The 20,109-nt window shown below is 34.5% G+C and overlaps 1 protein-coding gene across 4 annotated transcripts in view; it reads right to left on the minus strand.

The window, feature by feature from the left end:
* Positions 1–5,771: 5,771 nt before the first annotated feature.
* Positions 5,772–20,109, minus strand: part of MIER1 (MIER1 transcriptional regulator) — a gene marked incomplete at both ends in the record, with an annotated part of 53,803 nt that continues 39,465 nt past the window's right edge. For all 4 annotated transcript variants that reach the window (XM_084243756.1, XM_084243754.1, XM_084243755.1 and 1 more), the window contains 6 exons: positions 5,772–6,100; positions 6,823–6,962; positions 10,967–11,094; positions 14,691–14,785; positions 16,369–16,450; positions 17,129–17,280. In XM_084243756.1, the coding sequence (XP_084099882.1) occupies positions 5,772–6,100; positions 6,823–6,962; positions 10,967–11,094; positions 14,691–14,785; positions 16,369–16,450; positions 17,129–17,280 (926 nt within the window). The remainder of the gene's footprint in view (positions 6,101–6,822; positions 6,963–10,966; positions 11,095–14,690; positions 14,786–16,368; positions 16,451–17,128; positions 17,281–20,109) is intronic.

Genomic DNA, 20,109 nt, shown 5'->3' on the forward strand with positions numbered 1-20,109 from the left:
GTGCTCTGTAGAATAGAACAGATAGAAACTCCGGCTAGCACTGCAGTCACTGATATCTACACTGCATGTTCAGACCACCCCTTTCTCTCCCTCTTTGTCCCCTTTTCAACGGGCTTTAGCTGAAAGCATGTATGTTGATACATGGGATTATACAAAAGCAATGGGAGATGTTGTTTCCCTAATTTAACCAGAAATTAAGAATACAAAATGTAATTTGGGATTTATCCCCCCAAATACAGGAAAATCCACAATGGGGCAATCTCTTAAAAGCAGAGATAAATGCTAAGGGAATAGGAAAATAAACTAATGTATTCAATGTACAAATATTTGAGTTATCTGTAAGGCAAAAGGCATTGTGCTTGAAGATCTGAGGATTGATGGTAAGGAAACCAGATATGGCCCATATGTATCAGAAAGGGAATAGTGCAAAACCAAAATGGCATCTTTGACAAGCTCCACATATATTTATCTTTAGTAAAGTGGTCTGGCAACTGCAATTCTACCACTCAGAAGTATTTATGCCACACAGCCTCATTTTTCCTAACCATACATACCGACATACATGAAATATATTCCTTTAACACAGCTGGTGTTATCCTGCTTTTTTTACTTGCAGGTTATCTGACAGTATTCTTCTGTCACCATACTAAGTGAGCTGTCACCTTCTCAAATCAGTACTGAACCAGTCACACATGAAATGTGTAGACATGGCCCAAATGTTTACAGTATGTTTTGTAAAATCCAAACTCCTGTCTACTAACACCAGGGGCAAATGTAGATAGTAAAGCAGTTCACAAAGCTCCTAATTCAGGCTATTAGAAAGCTCAGAACCACCAGCAACCCAAATACATGTCCAGTATCTACATGTTGAGGGACTTAATGGAATGTTCAGAATGACTGACACTATTATTAGCAACTAGCCAGAACTGGTTTCTCATGTTCATTCAAAGAACTGGGTGACAAGACAGACTGTTTTTGAAACATCTAAGGAGCAAGCGCTTTCCCCAAATCTAGATTTTTAGTCAAGAATTTAAAGTGGCTCCCGTTAGTCTGATGCCATTCTTTGCTTGATCTCTTTCAGTTCTGAAAGACCTACCTATAATCCAGGCCCCAAATCTCTTTCCTTAAAGTTTATGCATATTCCTATTAATCCAAATTTCATCTTTCAGAGAAAAGAGCAAAACCATTTATTTTACAGCTATCTGAATTCACTCAAGAGTTTCCAGCCATGGTACAGGAGACAACTCTACTTTTAGTCAAACATTGATATTAATGATAACAGAAAAAAGTGTACCTGTTTTCTAACAAGGTCAAATGCACATTACTCCTCATGTTCCTCAAACTTTAGGAAACCAGGGGACTCCTATGTAGCACTGCTCACTGGATATTGAATGATAAAAGGCATGAGTCCTGAAAAACTGACAGCTGTAATGATTTAGTCTGTAGTAAATGTTAAAAAGTCTTTCGGGCCTCCCTGGTGGCACAGGCGGTTGAACGCCATGCTGTGAAGCTGCCCGCAGCCTCTGCAGCGCTGGTTTGATCCCAGCTGGCCGGCTGGCAAGGGTCCCACATGGCGCGCAGACCTCTCCTGTCTCACCCGCTGCTCCCCTCTCACCAGTGTATTTCATCAGTCTGCCTGTTCTGCTCCCCGCTGTGTCTCTGGTGAATCCTCTCACCCTCCTGCACATCTGGCCTGTACCCCGATTCTTGTATAAAAATAAGTAAATCATGTTTTTTTTTTTTTTTTAAAGTAAGTCTTTCTCTGGGGAATTCTACATTTATTTCATGTTAACTTTTGCATATATGGCAAAGGGTCTGGTCAATTCTTTTCCCTGATTGTCCCTACTCTTCCTTTCCTTGTGTCGCCACACACTTCTGAAGGAACACTTACCTGTTAATGCCTTTTGAACAAACAAACAAACAAAAAAAACAAAACAAAACACCACACCTCTGAAGTCACAAGCCAAGCACAGTGGCTGGTATAAGGATAGGCCCAAATATTTGCTGGATAATAAAATATATAGAAACCTGATTAAAAAAATTGTCACTGTTGCCATTTAAATATGGAATTTTTTAACCTCAAAGGACAAAGAATTAAGATTCAGCTCCAGTTTAAACAGTAATTCTTCAATGTTCCTCATAGAATAGTCTCTAGTGTGTCCAAATTTACTTCTTAACTCAGAGCAAGCAAACGACATTTTAAATGTATTATACATCAGAGCTAGCATAACTACAAGTGCCAACTTCAAAAATAAGCATGTTCAAAAAAGAAAAAAAACTTGTGTACAAAAACTGCCAGTACAATATTAAGGGTACATAATGAATGAGGTTATGGATATAGGTATTAGAGGATAAAGAGGCAAACCTAGATATTTAAATACATAAATTAGCTTGTAATTGAGGGGGAAGATCCTTCAAGATTTTGCAAAGGATAAACTTATTAAAGAGCAGAGTTAACTTTATGGTAAAAAATATAAATAATCAGTAGAAGAATGTGACACGAAAGGGCTGTTTTTAGAAAAGAATAAAAGGTTAAAATTTGAAAAGTCCTTATTTTTCCCTATATTTTACAGCTTTCAACATCAGCATTTTTCATGAATATGGATTATACTTGGGAAAGCCTTAGTATTTCTGACTTGCTATTGAGTAGCGATACAGAATCAGTTATATAACCCCCACAGGTCATCCTGCCTTTAGAAATTCTCCAACCGTCACTAACCAAAGTGCTCATTCTTTTCCCTTGAAAGCAAAGCAAATACCGTGACAAAAAGTTTTTGCAAAATAGTATGTGATATAAACTACACTGAAAAAGAAAGGAACAAAATATTTTTAATTATACAGTTCAGAGAAAGAGAAACAGGTGAACAGAGGTGCATAGACCAAAGGATTTCTCTGAAGGGGAAAAAAAACAAACAAAAATATATCACCCAAGATGAGGTAAAAAGGACCAGAAACCACTGAAACACTACTTCATGCACTATGTCTAGGAGCACAAGGAACAGATTGTATATATATGCATTGTAAACAATGTACATCATACAAACTTAAAAGCTATAATGAAAACCTAGTGAATCAGACTAATGAAAATCATTCACACAGCATTATATAGGCAAATATGTTTAAAAAAATATTTTAATAAGCATATTCAGAATGGCAGACAGGGAATGGGAGAAGAGAATTATTTTACAGTGCAAAATTACTATGCATAAATTTAAAAACATCTAATTCATAATTTTAATGCCTATTTAAATATTCAAATACATTTTAAAGCTTAACAGATTTGTGTTTAAATCCTATTCGAAAACATTTCACAAAACAAAACCATTCCAAATGAAATGATAGTGCTTTGCTAGGTTTGGGGTGGGGTAGATTAACTATTAACAAAGGCTTCTAAAACCAATGCAAATGTTCAAGAGTTTGAGAGTTATGAAATGTACTAGATCTTAAGCAAATTAAATTCATGATATCACTAAAAATTTTAAAGTAGTGCAATGACTTATTAAGTTATAGTGGCTGCATTATGAAGAACAAAGTATTCTGTGAAATGCCTGTATAAACACAAAATGCACTTAAATATTTCTTTATGAAAAGCTGAGCATTATTATAATAGTGGAATGTCTTTCATTAGGTATACCTTAAAAAGATGAAAAGTAGAATTCTTAATATGTATACATGTGCCATATTTGCAAACATGCCTGAGAATTTATTAAAAATGTTCCTGTAATATTATTCTGCAAGAACGTCATAAATCTGCAAACAAAATGCATCTTGTAAAAAAGGTGAAAATAGCATTCTAATATCACAACAATCTAAGAAGTATTCACTATTCATTTGAAATATTTCTATAGATCATTTTTGACAAAGAGCTAGGATATTTTGGATTTGTTTAATAAAATCTGATTTAGAAAATGAATTGTTCTTACCCCTGTGGCCTGAGTTAGCGCCTGGCTGGCCAGAGAGCTAATCCTCATTTAAAAAGAAAAAAAAAAAAAAAAAAAAAGATGGATTGTGACCATCTGCTAAAGCTGCCATTCTGGATAAATTAATGTTCTAGATAAAGCAAAACAAAAAAACTCACACTTCACCCAAAACTTAGATTTACTTGATATGTATATAAAACAGTGAATGTACTTTATATGAAGTCAAGTGTTGTAAAGTGGCTTTTAACACTGTTTGGGGGTAGGGGGAGAGTTGTTCACATTGGTGAAGGGAAGCAGTCTAATAATACTTCATGGGGGCAGGCCTAAACCATAATTTCCCAATGCAAAGCTCTATTCAATTGCATTAGACAGTTGAGATCACATTGCCTATTCAACTGACAGCAGAAAAGGACAGAAAAGCATTTGGGGTATGCCTGTATGATTAAAAACAAGAATAGCTAATAATCTTTTATAAAAGTTTGGATATAAGTTGGTCTATCAGCTGTATAAAACTACACTTTTTAACAAGAACTTTGCACTAAAATAAAATGGCACTCCTGCAAGGCTATGCAATGGATGGTCATATTTGTAGTCCATGTGCAGTACATACTGCACTTACCAGTTTGGAAATTATGAAATCTGAAAAACTGGATTGTAACTGGAAAAGTCTAAAAACTTTTCTAACTATACTATCTCCTTATTAAAACAATATTTTTTTGCTTGCCAACTCCTTGTGTGTGCCAATATCTAAGTATCACTTGACTTCTTCCTCTGTTAACTAAGTGCAAAAATGGGAAGTTTTATAATGCATATAAAAATAACTCAACAGGATTCTGGTCAGCATGATACATTTAAGCACTTACACTAACATTAAACTTTTGCTTAAAAATAATTTTGAAAGCTATAGCAAATGCAAAAAAAAAAAACCAAACTATGCAGTCTAAGTATCATGCTTAATTTCAGAATTCTCAAACTATTTGTCCTTAAGTAGAAATTTGAAGGGAAAAAAAATGTGCACAATCCTTTATGAATTACCACCTGGATAAGAAACATGACTTAATTACTACACAAACACTTAAAAATTCATTAGAAAAACCTTAGCAAAATAAAATGAAAGCTGACAGACTCAGAATAGCAATTCTGCTCATAAAAGTTTACCAACTGTACAAGTTAAGAAAATTATACAAGCTTTTGTATTAAGAAAGGACAGCTCCAGTCAAGACATATGTACTGTAAAAATCTTTCAAAGGCTACAAAGAATCTGGAAAAATACAGAATGTATTTCTTAAGCCCAGATAAGAATATGGAAAGACATCATTGATGTCAACAATTTTACATATACAAACCTGACTTGGTTTATTTTTAAACTTCTATATATAAAAAAATCATGCTAGCATAACTTTCAGGATTTATAAGGGTTTCCTTAATAATGACACTCAATTTGTATGGAGAGAACAATGTCTGTTATAAATGACAAGACATTTTAAGAAACTCAGAAAAACTGGTATTAAGCAGAAATTTGAACTTGGTTTTTCTCTGCCATCAAACTAAGCAAGAAGTACTTTGTAGTGAAACTTTAGGATTAATACATCAAATGAGAAGATACAGATGAATCTTTAGTTCATTCAAATTTACTAAACTATTTGTTAATATCCTTAAAAAGGTCTTTACAGTTTTAAAGTAAAATGTCTGCAAAAGGCAGAACTATGAAATCTTATTTACTAAGGTTAGGACTCAATTCAAATTTTAACAAACTGCTTCATGGAAATCAACTTTTTAAGGTAACCCATCAACCCTGAAAATTTTAGTCACACCAGAATTTACTCCGAGAAAGTAAACTAAGCCTAAAATTTAGTCATCTGTGTTTTCAAGTTCTTCAAATTTTCCATGAGAGACTGCTTCCTGGAAAAATTCAGAAGACCCTGGACTTTCTTTTCCATTGCTGTTTACCCTTCTCCTTTTGGCAGGTCTCTCACTTTTTTCATCAAATTCATTTTCATTTCGTGCAGTCATGTGGGCCAGTTTTGGGTCAGTGGTAAGGTTATCTGTCTCATAACCATTAGTATCCATATCTGCGTGAAGTGGTTTCTTACTTCCACCTGTTGGTCCATTCATGTGTAACCCTTCAACTTTCACTTCATCTTTGTTTAATGTTTCACCTGGTCCATTAGATGACACCCCTATGTTGGAAGAGACATAAATGAAACTGCTAATATTAAAAAGTTAAATTTGTAAATTATCATGAAATAGCTATTATAAAATAACTTTTCATCAAAGAAGTGAGGTACCAAATCATATATACATAGCCTGAATTCTGACTCTATAGTTGTGTGACTTTGGGGAAAATATTTACACTTTACCTCAGTTTCATCACATACAAATGAGGATTTATCTCTTCTTATCCTTTAAGGTTATTATACTATCAAAGACAGAAATATTCAAAACAGTGCCCTTGTTATGTACTTATTTTCATCTATGTGCTTAAAGCTCTTTCCTGAGAAAATATCAAATCTCAAAGTACTTCATAAATAACTGTACATATCTGATATGAAATGTCTGGAGCTTGAGCCTAAGAGTTAACATAAATACTTATAGCTAGGCATCCCATTGATATGAAAATTTAATGTTATTTAAAAAGAATAAATTTTTTAAAAGAAACAGTCACTATTAATAGTACACTTTATTAAACTTACTGTTTTTAGTGTTGTAAGTAGGAGTTCTTTCTGTCAATTTGTATTGTGCAGTGTATGTATGTTTGCTGATTTTATATATGCTTCTTCTAGTATATAGAATTACTTTTACTTCCACTTTGAAAGTTTAATAGAAACTGAATTTCCCAGGCTATTGAAAGAGAAGTGTCCTTTGTCATGAAGAAATAGAAGTGTTTTCTTTGGTTGCTTACCATTTTGATTACTACTGCTGACAGTGCTCTCTTCTTTCTCAGACTGGCTGTTACTACTGTTTGAGGCAGTTGGGGGAGGGGATGGTGCCCGACTAGAAGCAGCACTTTCACTTTCATCTAGAAGTCGATCCATGTAATCCCTTAAAATTAAGTAAAATAACGACAATTATTTTCTTACATCAAAAAGCTGAAGAATAAATAAATGCAGTTAAGTTCAGAAGGTTTTATTACAAAATATATTCTAATTTTCACTTACATTCATTCCAGTGCCTCATCTATTATACCAGGATCTGAACATTTAAACAGAAAGTTCCCTTTGGTTACATGTTTGTTGAAAAATGCACAAAGGCTTTACAGTAGCATATTTTACAAAGATCCATAGGAAGTTAAAAAAACTTAAAACTGTAAGCAAGTGCTCAAAGTGGCCAATTAAAACCAGAGGATCTGTGAATGAAGACACAGGGATGATGTCAATCAGAAAAACTACAAAGGAATTTTTGGACAGAGAGTGGGATTTTAAAGCTCCTAAAGACTATTTGATGGCCACTGCAATACCCGAAAGACAAATCAGGCATCATAATCACCACACTGAAGCTTCTTGGATACCTTCTAAGTACAGAAGATATTTCCACCAGATCTGAGCTATAATAAGCTAAGTTCTTGGGTTTATCTGCTGGCTTTATCCTGCCACTATATTAGAGGTGAGAACTCAGTTTTTCCCTAAACTACAAGGCATGGAAAGATAACCTGGTAAGTGACACTGTGTTTGGTTAGAAGATGGAGCTAAATATTTATGTCTCTCTTGTTTAGTGCCTTTACCTATAAAATGCATGTAAATCGTATCTGACCTATCTACCACACAACAAAGGGTTGTTGTATATGTGCAGTCAAGTGTTTTGTAAACAGATGCTATTAAGTCACTAAAATAAAGGTCAGCAAACTATGTCCTGTATGCTGGCCACCTGTTTTGTAACATCTTACTGGAACATAGTATCATTCATTTATTTATCGTATCTATGACTGTTTCTGTGCAAAATCAGAAAAATGAGAACTGAAGGCCTGCACAGCCTAAAATATTTATTCTCTAGCTCTTTAAAGAAGTCTGCCGACACCTGTACTAGATTAATTCCCTGAGGGCTGGAGTTTAGTTTAACTGGTACCTAAATTGTGCTATGTAACTTAGGTTAATAACTTGGAAACTCAATAAAAACGCAAATGCATTATTTATTTTAAAGCCCTCTCAGAACAAGAATATTAAGAAGTCTTTTAGAGTTTTGTAAGCAGGGTAAATAAAAATGGGGATAAGAAGTAAATGGTGGAAGTGCTTAGGATTTTACTGAAAGCCTCTGGTAATAGTTTACAAGAGGCCATTAACTATAGTTATAATCTCAAACCACAGGATTATTTCTGTCCCCTTGGTTATGAAGATGTAATAAATACAGAAACAGTACCTGGCCTCACAAAGCTTTCAACAGTGTGAGGTACAAAACTGACATATATCAAAGAAACATATATCGTCATAAATAAAACCAACATTCTAAGCCTTATTTTCCTCATCTATAAATGGAGGAAACTAAATTAGATGGCCTCTAAGGCCATTATAGGTTTTTGCCACTCATCATAATTATAAAACATTATATAACAAATTGGAAGCACACAAAAACAGAAATGAGAGCATGAAGACATACAAAGCTGAGATTAACAGAAACAAATGATGCATGAAGCGAGATTGTTGGAAATAAATTTGGCATGGTGGGAATAGACAGTAATGTTGAAAGCCAAGCAAAGGAGTTAGAGTTGACTAGAAATCAAAATTATCTTAAATTTCTGAATATGGAAATAACACTGTCAAAGAGTCATCATTATTTGTTAAAGATTAATAGTATTCAGAATGTTTAGTGAAGGAGAAGATTCAGGCAGTCCATCCATGAGGTTAATGCAACCTTTAATAACCAGTGATGCTAATTTTTGTTTTTTTAAAAAAATATTTGCAAAGGCTGTTTTACTGAAACCCCCAATTTGCATATGGCAAATTCCTCCAGGTAGTGAAAAGAAATTGCAGTTAAATCTTTTAAAGGTTGTTTCTAGGCAGAAAATGGCAATGTGCATCATTCAGGTGGACAAATGGGCGGTAACAATGTAAAGCAAAACAAACAGCCAACCAACTTTCAGGAACATGTGCTCTAACTGAAGTTTAACTAAAAAGGAAGATGAAAAAGCTAAATTTTTATCTAGAAGCATTAATTTAATGTTTTGTGCAGTCACTTAAAGTACAATTATTAACAGAAGAATGTCCTGGAAACAAACTGGAAAGGAACTCCATGCCTATCATGGGGAAAAATCACAATTTATCTCCATCTGGAAAATAATATACAGGCTGGGTCATAGCTTCTTACAGAAGACACAGCCAAAATGAATGAGTATGAGTAAGAAATCACAGTTCTTACAGTTATAAAAATTTTATGAAAAGCCCAGACACAGTTGAAGTCTACAAAATCCATGATATTCATGCCAAAGAGGAAAACATTTGTTCACTTAATACCATTAATTACGCTGTTAAATCTAAGAAAAAAGAAGATAGAGGAATACTTTTAAGTGTGGCTACTCCACCTTAACCTTAAGAGGAATCAAGGTTACAGACAGAAGTATCTTCACAAAGTTTTCAAAAACTACGGCGACATTAATAAACTAAAATGTTTGGCAGCATATCCCTACCTAACCTGTTGAGCTTGACACCACAGAGGACCAACTAAGCCAGCCCACAACACTTCCCTTGGTGATGTTTTCCTAAAGAGAAAACTAGATGAACCATGGGTCTGACCCAGCATGGCTATTCTTATGTTCTTACTGCTGATGATGACAGATTGCCTGTAGTTCGTGTGTGAACATTATTTCTGAAATGGGTGAAAAAAATGAAAGATGTTACTATAGCTTTTCCCTATAGAGTACCTTGAAAACTGATTATTTCAAGATCTATTCTGATGAACAGTTTTATCTAATTCTACATCATTCTGACTCAACACTACCATGAATAAACAGAAAAAAATTAAATTTAAAATATTAAGATATGTGAAATTTTACTCCAGTCATCATCAGCTTTGACTAATGGGGAATGAGGCACAGGGAACACTGTCCTACAATTTCCAGCAGCAATCACATTCATTTTACTCCCTTTCAGATAATTTTGTTTTGGTTTTAGAATGTTTGATCCTCCAGAGTAGTGATGAACAGAGACAAGCATAAATGAACATGCCCAAGAAACAGTCCAGCTTCTGGAGTTTGAAAAGCACTATCAAACATAAGCGTAAGTACATCCTTCAAAGGGAATAATTAAAAAAAAATTTTTTTTTTAATTTAAAATTCTTTACTGGTGCACCTCTGTCACAACTTTGAACTATTTATATTGCATACACATTAGGGAATAATCAGTATAACATGACAGAATTAGTCCTACGTTTGATAGTTCATCAGCATTTTAGTGCAACTTATGTGAAGCAAGTATTCAATATTCAATGTATTTAGGTGCCAGTGGACGTCTCTCCTTCCAAAGCTAGACTAAATGAGGTTGAGAATGTGGTGGATGGAAACTTTAAAAAAAAGACATTATGCATAAGGAATGGATATAATAACAACCCATATTCCTTGTGAAAGTAAGCTAAAGTTACATGACTATTAAATATTATTTTTGCTAGAGAAAGGATGCTCAAGAAATATAAAAGGGGAGTCACTATATACACGTTCTATATACACTATATACACGTTCCTCTATAACAAATTTCTAACAATAATGAAAATGTAATTTGACTTGACTTATTCCTATGTCCCTTAGTCTATATCCAAATCTTTTTTGAATACGGAATCAAAGGTAGACTGGACAAGGAAAAATACTAACTTCCATTCCTCTGTAAAGGTCCTCTACTAGGCACATAGCCCTTTATTTTTTGAACAGATAGTCTCCATAGTGTTTTCAGAGTGTTAATATACACTGAAAAGTTTAAATGCCCTAGGAAGATATGTCAATAGACAAATTTAAATGAATGAAACTCCTATCTGTTAAAAAGGAAAGTTTAAAAAATTATAATTTTCACAAGAAAAACTTAGGAAAGCTTAGCAAAATTATGACTGAAAGAAAAAATGAACTCACGTTACACCAGGATGAAGATTATATTTCTTTTTTCCAAATCGTGTTTGCTGAGCAAAGAAATCATAACGTTCAGATTTTTTCCACATATAATAGAATGCTACACATTCACCAACTGACCTTGTTCGAACCTGTAAAAAAAAGTACTTGTTTTTAAAAATCTTCTTAAAGGAGTTATTGCATTAGAAATATCTTAAGTCTGAAAATAAATTTAACTGATCCTTAACTATATATAGTACTATGTATAAAAACATTGCAGCAGCTTTGTTAAAACTATCATAAACTCCCAGTGAGAGAAATATTACACTGACAACAGATTTTCAGACATTTAGCTTTTTAACGGGCCATCATCTTAATTCACGGTAAAACTAATACTCTTCTGTTGCAAATGAAGTGAAATTTAGGTTAAAGTTATGTTATAAACATTTTGTTTATAAAGGTATTCAGAGTGTACCTTTAAATTTAAAATACAGTTATCTCCCTTTAAATTCCTATTTAAAGATTTTCTGGGCCTCCCCGGTGGCACAGCGGTTGAGCCCTGGGTTGCGAAGCTGCCTGCGGCCTCTGCGGTGCCGGTTCGATCCCCGGCTGCTCCCCGGGCACCGGAGGAGGGTCCCACCTGGCGCACAGACCTCTCCTGCCGCCAGCTGCTCCCCTCAGCAGTGTACTTCGGTCCTTCTACCTGCTCTGCTCCCCGCTCTGGCTCTGGTGAATTCTCTCACCCTCCCGCGCTTCTGACTGTACCCAGTGCTTGTATAAAACAAAAAACAAGCAAACAAATAAAACATGCCTCTATTAAAAAAAAAAGTTATAAAAAAAAAACATTTTCTTACTAGACCTTATAACAATACAGACTCAGTTAATTTACTTTCAAGAAAGTTTGGGACAATACCACAGTGAGTTGAAAGCTACAACAGTGCTAATGTGTTGTTTATTAAGTTACTCCAGTGGCTTACTGTGCTATTCTTATTTGTGCAACAAAACCAATCCCATTAACATGTTTTAACACTTAAAAGGACGCAGAGAAAATTCCTTTAATCTTGATACACAGTTTGGAGAGCTGGTAGGGCTGATGTATATAAATAAAATACTGGGTGTTTACAAGGAAAAAAGGTATATGCATGAATGTTTGGGATTCAAGATGATACTGCTTCTAATTCATAAACTCCTGATCCTAAATTTTATGGGTCATCTTCTTAAGGGACAGATTGCAACTATGGATCCATTTGATAACATCCTTACTACTCTTCCCAACCTGTTTTTTTTTTCCTTCTTCTCTGTCTATATTGGTCTATGTTGCTCTAAGACTGAAAAAATCACCTTCTCAAGCATTTTTTGTGTCCTCCAGAATCTTATTTCTAGAAAAATAAGTCAACTGTATTTTACTGAAAAGAAAATTGGTTAAGACATTTTGGGACATGCAAAACTAACAATATTATAAAAAATCCTCAGTAAAAAAAATCTGCTTAATAGAACTTATGTTTAAGACCCAAACTTCAATTCCAAGTGTAAAAAAAAGGTCTTAATATTTTTCACTGGATTATTCTTTTCTCCCTTAAAGAATTACTGTCCTCTCTTTGCTCATGACAACAACTAGAATGTGACATCTAAGTCAGTTGGCACTGAAATATCACCCTGTCAAATAAAGAAATCAAGATTTTATTTTCGTGAGACTTTTTGGGCTCGTAGTTTCAAATCACCTAGTAAATTCTTATTCTTTTAAAAGATTTCTAAGGGGTTGCTACATCAGCACATCATCCCAGGGGCCTCCTCCAGAGGTAATTTAGCATGATTTGGTGACCAGTGTCTGAACTCACGGAATGCCAGAAAACTTTTATCCAAAATATTCACCCTTCTACCACGAAACAATGTTTCTTGGTTTGTTTTTACAATCAGAAGCAAACATGACCAATTGTTAACTAAAGTACTTCTTTCATAAAGTGCTCACTATATATTGGAGATTATCAGATGATTTGAACACATCATAAAAGGATGTGTATTCATTTTTGATACCAATGCTAAGACTCAAAGCTTCTTTCTTAATTATTATATCTGCAAACTGCAGCTAGAGAATCTAAAGTAAACTAGTCAATAGACAAAAATACAAACAAACAGCATTTGTAAGCAACTATTTATGGAACATAGTTTTATTTAATAAATAACACTTTTAACAAATCCAGTAGACATCACTGAATCTCGTACAGAGGCATTAAAAAAGGAGAATGTGGTGACATTTTAGAGCCTCATATACAAGCACATAAATTTAAATACTTTAAATCATCATCTAGACAAGACATGATATAAAACATAGACACTAAATTTAAGGAGAGATGAAGGCGTCTACCTGGTGGCATAGGGGTTAAGTCTCGGTGCTATCATAATATTACCTTCAATGCCTGAATTCAATTCCTGACCAGGGAGCTGACCCATTTGGCAACAGCAGACCTCTCCAGTCTTGCCCGCTGCTCCCCTTAGCAGTTTATTTCAGTAGATCTACCTGTTCTGCTCCACACTCTGTTGTGATCCTCTCAACCTGCCTGCCCTCCAACCCCACACCGCTGACCTACACCCCAGTTCTTCTATGCAAAAATAAATAATCCTGGGCCTCCCCTGGTGGCGCAGTGGTTGAGCACTGGGCTGCAAAGCTGCCTGCAGCCTCTGCAGCGCCGGTTCGATCCCCGGCTGCCGGCGAGGGTCCCACATGGCGCGCAGACCTCTCCTGACGCCCGCTGCTCCCCTCAGCAGTGTATTTCATCACTCTGCCTGTTCTGCTCCCCACTCTGGCTCTGGTGAATTCTCTCACCCTCCCGTGCTTCCGACTGTACCCCAGTGCTTGTATAAACAAACAATAAATCTTAAAAATAAATAAATAAATAATCAAAAAAAAAAAAAAAAAAAAAGGAGACATGTAAAGGCAAGCTCGTTGTCATTTATATTTGCCATATTTATAAAGCCTAGAAATTCTTGTTGTCCTACATTTAAACTAAGACTTTAATTTTGCATGTCCTATTCTGCCAGGGGTACAATACATTTTCCTCTTGCATACAATTTTACATTTACTATTAAAAACCTTACCTGATTTCAGCTGTCAGAAAATTAAAGCTAAAAATAAATCTGCAAGTAATCATAAAGATCTCTTGGGTAGACAATCAATATCAATATGGAATGATAAATGATCATGTTAAATAAAATTGTCAAATAAATACTGCTATAATGCATACACTAAAGCTGACCTACTGAGGAAAATTCAATCTTAATTAAAACCAAACTAAATATTAAGTATCTAATTTTAGACTAATTAGGACTTACTCAAATGTAAAAAATATTTTCACTATAAATGATGTCATATTAAAAATACTTTATTTGTAAGTCAACTTGAAAAATGCTTTGAAGTTTCAAAATTATTTCAAAGAATTTCCTTTAAAGATACTTCACAAATTTGTAGAAAACAACTATAAACAATTACATGCTACACACATCCCACCAAATGTTGCTAAGCATATTCGTAAATGAGACCAAATCGTAAAGATTTCCAGTAACATGCACTGAAAACAGCCAATAAGAAAATATATGCCAGGAAGTCTACACATGCTTATTTTAATAATTCCTTAAGTACCAACTTATTAAAATCTTCATTACAGAGCCTTTAAATTAGAAAGTAATTAAAATCTAAGATGATCTGGTTAAATTTCTTTTTGTGAAAGAGAGAACATAGGTCATTACTTACTTTATTAGCCTGAATCAAATGAAAATCCTTCCCATAGGCCTTTAGTCCTTGCTCAAAATTTCTACACTCTTCCTCTGTCCAAACAGATAATTCCTCTGACAAAATGGGAGGGAAAATTGTTATCCACTACTTGCCCAAGTGACAAAATTGCAAATAAAAATCTAACTTTCTGGTAACAATGATGCATTTTACTCCTGAACTCTTTACTATTGATGACTGCAGATAACCTGACAGAAACAAATGAAATTTTGGATGGTTTTTTTATTCTTTTTTTTTTTTTTTTTTACTTTATTTATACAAGAACCAGGGTACAGGCCAGATGCGCGGGAGGGTGAGAAGATTCACCAGAGACAGAGTAGGGAACAGAACAGGCAGACTGACTGAAATACATTGCTGAGGGGAGCAGTGGGTGAGACAGGAGAGGTCTACTTGCCATGTGGATTGCTCCGAGGCAGGAGGGGATGGAACAGGCACTGCAGAGGCTGCAGAGAGCCTCACAGCACTGCGCTCAACCGCCTGCACCATCAGGGAAGGCCCTGTTTCCTTATTCTTCAAACTCAAATTGGGCCACTTTCTCCATTATTCCTTATGATTCAACTACATTAGTTACCTTTCCATTCCTTTCACCTTCCAAATTTGCCATGTTCTTTCTCACTACTGACTTTGAATATGCTATTTCCTTTGTCTAAAATTATTTCCCACTCCTGACTTCACAATCCCTTTTAACCTAATTCATTTACATCCCAGCAAAAACATCACTGTTACAGATGCTTTCCCTAACATCCTCACCTCTCCTCCTTTCCCCCAAACTTGGTGAAGTCCCACTGAACTAAGTTTAACTGTACCCATTGATTCTCTTTGTAAGAACTCGTAACTACTTTTCAGATTACCTATCTATGCTGTAAGTACCATGAAGACAGGGACATTGTTCATAGTTATGTCTTAGTAAGCCCTCCATTTTTTATGTGTGAATGAATCTTTCATTTGTTAATGGTATGCAAAACAGTATTCTTAATGAGTTGGGGGGAAGCCAGTTTAAACAAATGAAAATCGGGTTTCCCTGGTGGCACAGGGATTAAAAGTCTCCTGACATTAAACTAACCCACATGGCTTAGCAGACCTTTCCTGTCTCACCCGCTGTTCAATAGATCCACCTGTTGTGCTCCTTATTCTATGGCTGGTAATCCCCCCAACCCCCACCTCTGGCCTACACACCAGTTCTTGTATGCATAAATAAATCTCTTAAAAAATAAAAAATAAACAAAAAAACTGCACTTTAGTTATGGCTTCATTATTTATGAATTGTGTTTTCCTCAGCTGACTTGGTTTTTGTTCAGAGAACTCAACCTCACTGATTTTGAAGTGACGGTAATACATGTCATATTACTTAGCTCATAGGGTTATTACCAAGATCAAATGAGATAATATTTTAAAAAATTGCTTGAAATTCAAATGCATTTTTATTTAAATAGCCTTGTTTTTCCCCATTCTTCACAATGCATCATTTTAATACTTGTGTGATATGAGTTATTCAACATATAGTAACAAGTTATTTGTTATTCAACAAATATTTACTTAATTCAGAAAGACAAGTACTAAGCAAAAGATATAGCTAAAATTTAAGAACTTTAATGTTTTTTATTTTTATAGTGAATACAAATTTAATATTTATGCTTACCTCTAGCTGCTTTCACATTAAATCTTAATCTTCTCAATGCTTCTTCTGTATCGAAATTGCATTTAACTAATTCATATAGTGCCTAAAAAGAAAAAGGCTTCAATGTGACCCAGATTATGAACAATACATGGCTACAATTTCGTAAAAGAGTAAAAAGCTGTTTCAGAATCCAGTGATTGTTTTCATCTTTTCTGAAGAATAAATAATTCTAGTGACTGCAACACATAGAATAAAGAAAAATCAATTCAGTCCTGATAAATTAACTGCCTCTAAACATGTGGAAAATATAAGCAAGTGCACTAACTTGGTGGCCATAGTATACAGGAATTCAAAAATAAAAAATCATTTTATAAACAAATTCACAAATCCCTTTTTTTGAGGTTCCTTAATTTTAAACTAATCAGAAAAGATAAACATTTATTTAAAAAGGTAGAAGACATAATGCTGTTATTAGGTTTCTGATAAGTACTAGTATACTGTGTGCTTTTAAAAGCATTATCCCAGACATCTATTCTCATCCTGACAACCACAGTCTCAGGGATATCCAGGCAAAATGAAACACAAGGGTTTTGTTTATTTGAACTAAATAAGTGTTCACAACAGTATCTTATATGCTGATTATAATCTTAGATTCCCTGACAATGACATTATAAGAATTTTGGTGGGTAGAACAATAGCACTGGATGTGATAGCATTTACATTTATAAATATATACGATTAACTTATCAGGGAAATTTAAGTTACATTTTTATTCACATACCTGTTCATTGTCTTTTATGTGAGATCCTTCAGGAATTGCTTCTACACCTTTCTCATCACCTGTTCTTCTAGATGCATCCTTAAGAAATATAATCACTTTATCTTCTGGTAAATACTCAGGATCCCACAGGAGTTGATCATCATTCTCATATACTAAATGAGTGAAACATGTCAAAAAAAAAAAAGGCTAAGAAAAAATAACTCACAGAGTCAAATGTTGGGAACTGAAAGGTAAAATGTGGTCCTATTATTTGACTTCATTCTTGGGTAATCTTAAGTGATTTAAGCAGTCTAAACAGAGATGTTCCACTTTATGCACCTTTAAAGTTTAATCAAAGTTGCGAAGTTCTCCTGGTTTAAATTCTGCCACCACCATTTACTACTTGTATGACCTTGGACAAGTTACTTCCATTCTCTCTACTTCATTTATGATACAGGGATAAAAACCCTATTGCTTAGGACTATAAGGAGTTAACATAGTTTACAAACAATTCTGGCACATATTAAGATTGACTAAATAGTAGCTATAATTATCATTTTTGAAAAGTGGTATTTAAAAAAAAAGTCCACCAAATGTTAACAGTACTTATTATTTGGTGGTGGAATCTGGTGCAATTTGTTCTTCCTTGTATTTTCCTATGATGCTTCAAAATGTATTACAATGAATATAAATAATTTTCATAAAACAAGTCATTATGTTTTTTAAAAAAGTATTTAGGCTTCATCAAGATTTCCATTTAGGGCCTCCCAGTGGCGCAGTGGTTGAGCACTGGGTTGCGAAGCTGCCTGCAGCCTCTGCAGCGCCAGTTCAATCCCCGGCTGCTCCCCGGCCACTGGAGGAGGGTCCCACATGGCACGCAGACCTCTCCTCCGCCCGCTGCTCTCCTCAGCAGTGTACTTCGTCAGTCTGCCTGCTCTGCTCTGCTCCGCCTCCGGTGAATTCTCACCCTCCCGCGCTTCTGACTGTACCCAGTGCTTGTATGTATAAATAAATAAATCTTTGGAAAAAAAAAGATTTCCATTTATAATAAAAGTCTTAAACTCACTAAAATTTAAAAAGTGAAAGAAATGGAGGAGAATCTAAGATGAAAGCCTTGTGGAATTATAAATGACAGGAAGATGGAATACTGAGATAAAGACTGGGTAAATGTTATGACCAGGATGAATACTGGAAAAGGTGTGCTGGATTTACGAACAAGGAGAATGTTTCTTTGCATAGGTAGAAGCCGAAGTCATATTGCAAAGGACTGAAGAATAAATAAAAGGCAAAGAAATGGAGTAGAAAACTTTTAAAAAGTTCACTTGTGAGAGAGAAGATGGGGCAGTAGCCAGAGGAAGCACAGTTGAATAAATTTTTTTTTTTTTTTTGGTTTTTAAAGATAGGAGATATAATCGCTTAAATGGCAATAGGGGGAGCCAACTGGTTAAGACTTTGAATTTAAGAAATAAAGGATAAATGACAGTCTCCAAGTTCCTTGTATTATGAAAAAGAAGAGTTAACTGTTTTCATATAAATCACTTTGTCCCCCAGCCCCACCAGTTAAGACTTTAAAATATTATTCTACTTTTTTGTTTACCAAAATAGCAGTATAGCTCAAAGAATTACTTTTCCTTAATAAACCTCATTTTTTCCCCAGCCTGTTTGCTAAAGGGAGACAACTACAGTTCTTTTATTCCTGGAGTGATGTGTGGGGTAGGTAAAAAGGGCTTTATAAGGAAACCCTGACTCAGAAAGAGGGAGATGGAAGGTGGACTCCTGAGTCCCCAGTGTTGGGAGATACTTTTGGAATGATTCATTAGCCACAGGATACAGAGATGTTTCTGATCACACAAACATCAGCAGATGGCGCTAAATGAATAACTAGAGCCCTAGAATTGTGGCTACATAGTCAAATAGGCTACCCTAAAATTTAACACTTTCTTTTATGCAACTAAATATACAAAAAAAAAAAAAAAAAAAAAAAAAAAAAAAAAAAAAGAAAAGAGCATGTAGTGAGAACAGTTAGTATTGCACAGAGAATAAACCATACTGTCTTTATGGTTCCAGAAACAGACCAAATTATGTTAAGTTCACACTCTAAATAGGACTTCTGATGATCTAAAATAGGCAACAAAGTTGATATTTATTAACTGACTTTGTAGAAAAAAATACAGAGATCAGATATTCAGAAGAACTACACTATTATAACAAAACAGAAGAGAAATAACATTTACAAACAAGCTATGGAACTCTGTAATTACAAGGAAAAAAACACTCTAAAGAGGTCTGAACACACTGGGATTTTGAAAGATCACAATCACTAAATAGCATCTTCTCAAACTATTTCATTCTAAATGTATTGCCAAGTCTAAATATTAGAACTTTAAAAAAGCAACTCCCAATACACACACCTTATAGTACTGGAAGATATAATGATGATAAGTCCTTGGGTGCTACATTTCTCGTGGATTTACAGATGAATCTATGGGTCACACGTTGAATAGCAAGGCACTGACACACCTCATTTCAGCTATGTGAAGGTAATTTTATTATCCAGCACACAATTAGAAAAACTATTAGCAATCAAGTTTTTCAGATAAACAAAATGAATTGCCAAAATAACTTAGATGTGTGTTTGGGGCTATGGAGGATTAACCTAGAAAGCTGAGAAAACTACCATCATAAAATCACAGGCCAACTTGTGCAATCTGGGAAATTCATTACCCATGAATAAATGTGTATTTGTCAACCCCCAGTTTTAGTAAAAAAAAAAAATACATATATATTTTTAATACCGAAGTAAAGTCCAGTATTATTAAATCAACTAAGGGTAATTCACATTTATTTTCAGGAACTAACTTAAGATTCAATAATCTATCAAATGTTCATTAGTACACACACATGTTGATTCCCAACGATACATACCTGAAATTAATGTTATAATTCAATGTTTCTACAATTAAAAGTTAAAAATTTATATGTTCATTGGTTATTCACGGTTT

The sequence above is a fragment of the Talpa europaea genome (assembly GCF_964194135.1).
Source record: "Talpa europaea genome assembly, chromosome: 9".
Lineage (NCBI taxonomy): Eukaryota > Metazoa > Chordata > Mammalia > Eulipotyphla > Talpidae > Talpa > Talpa europaea.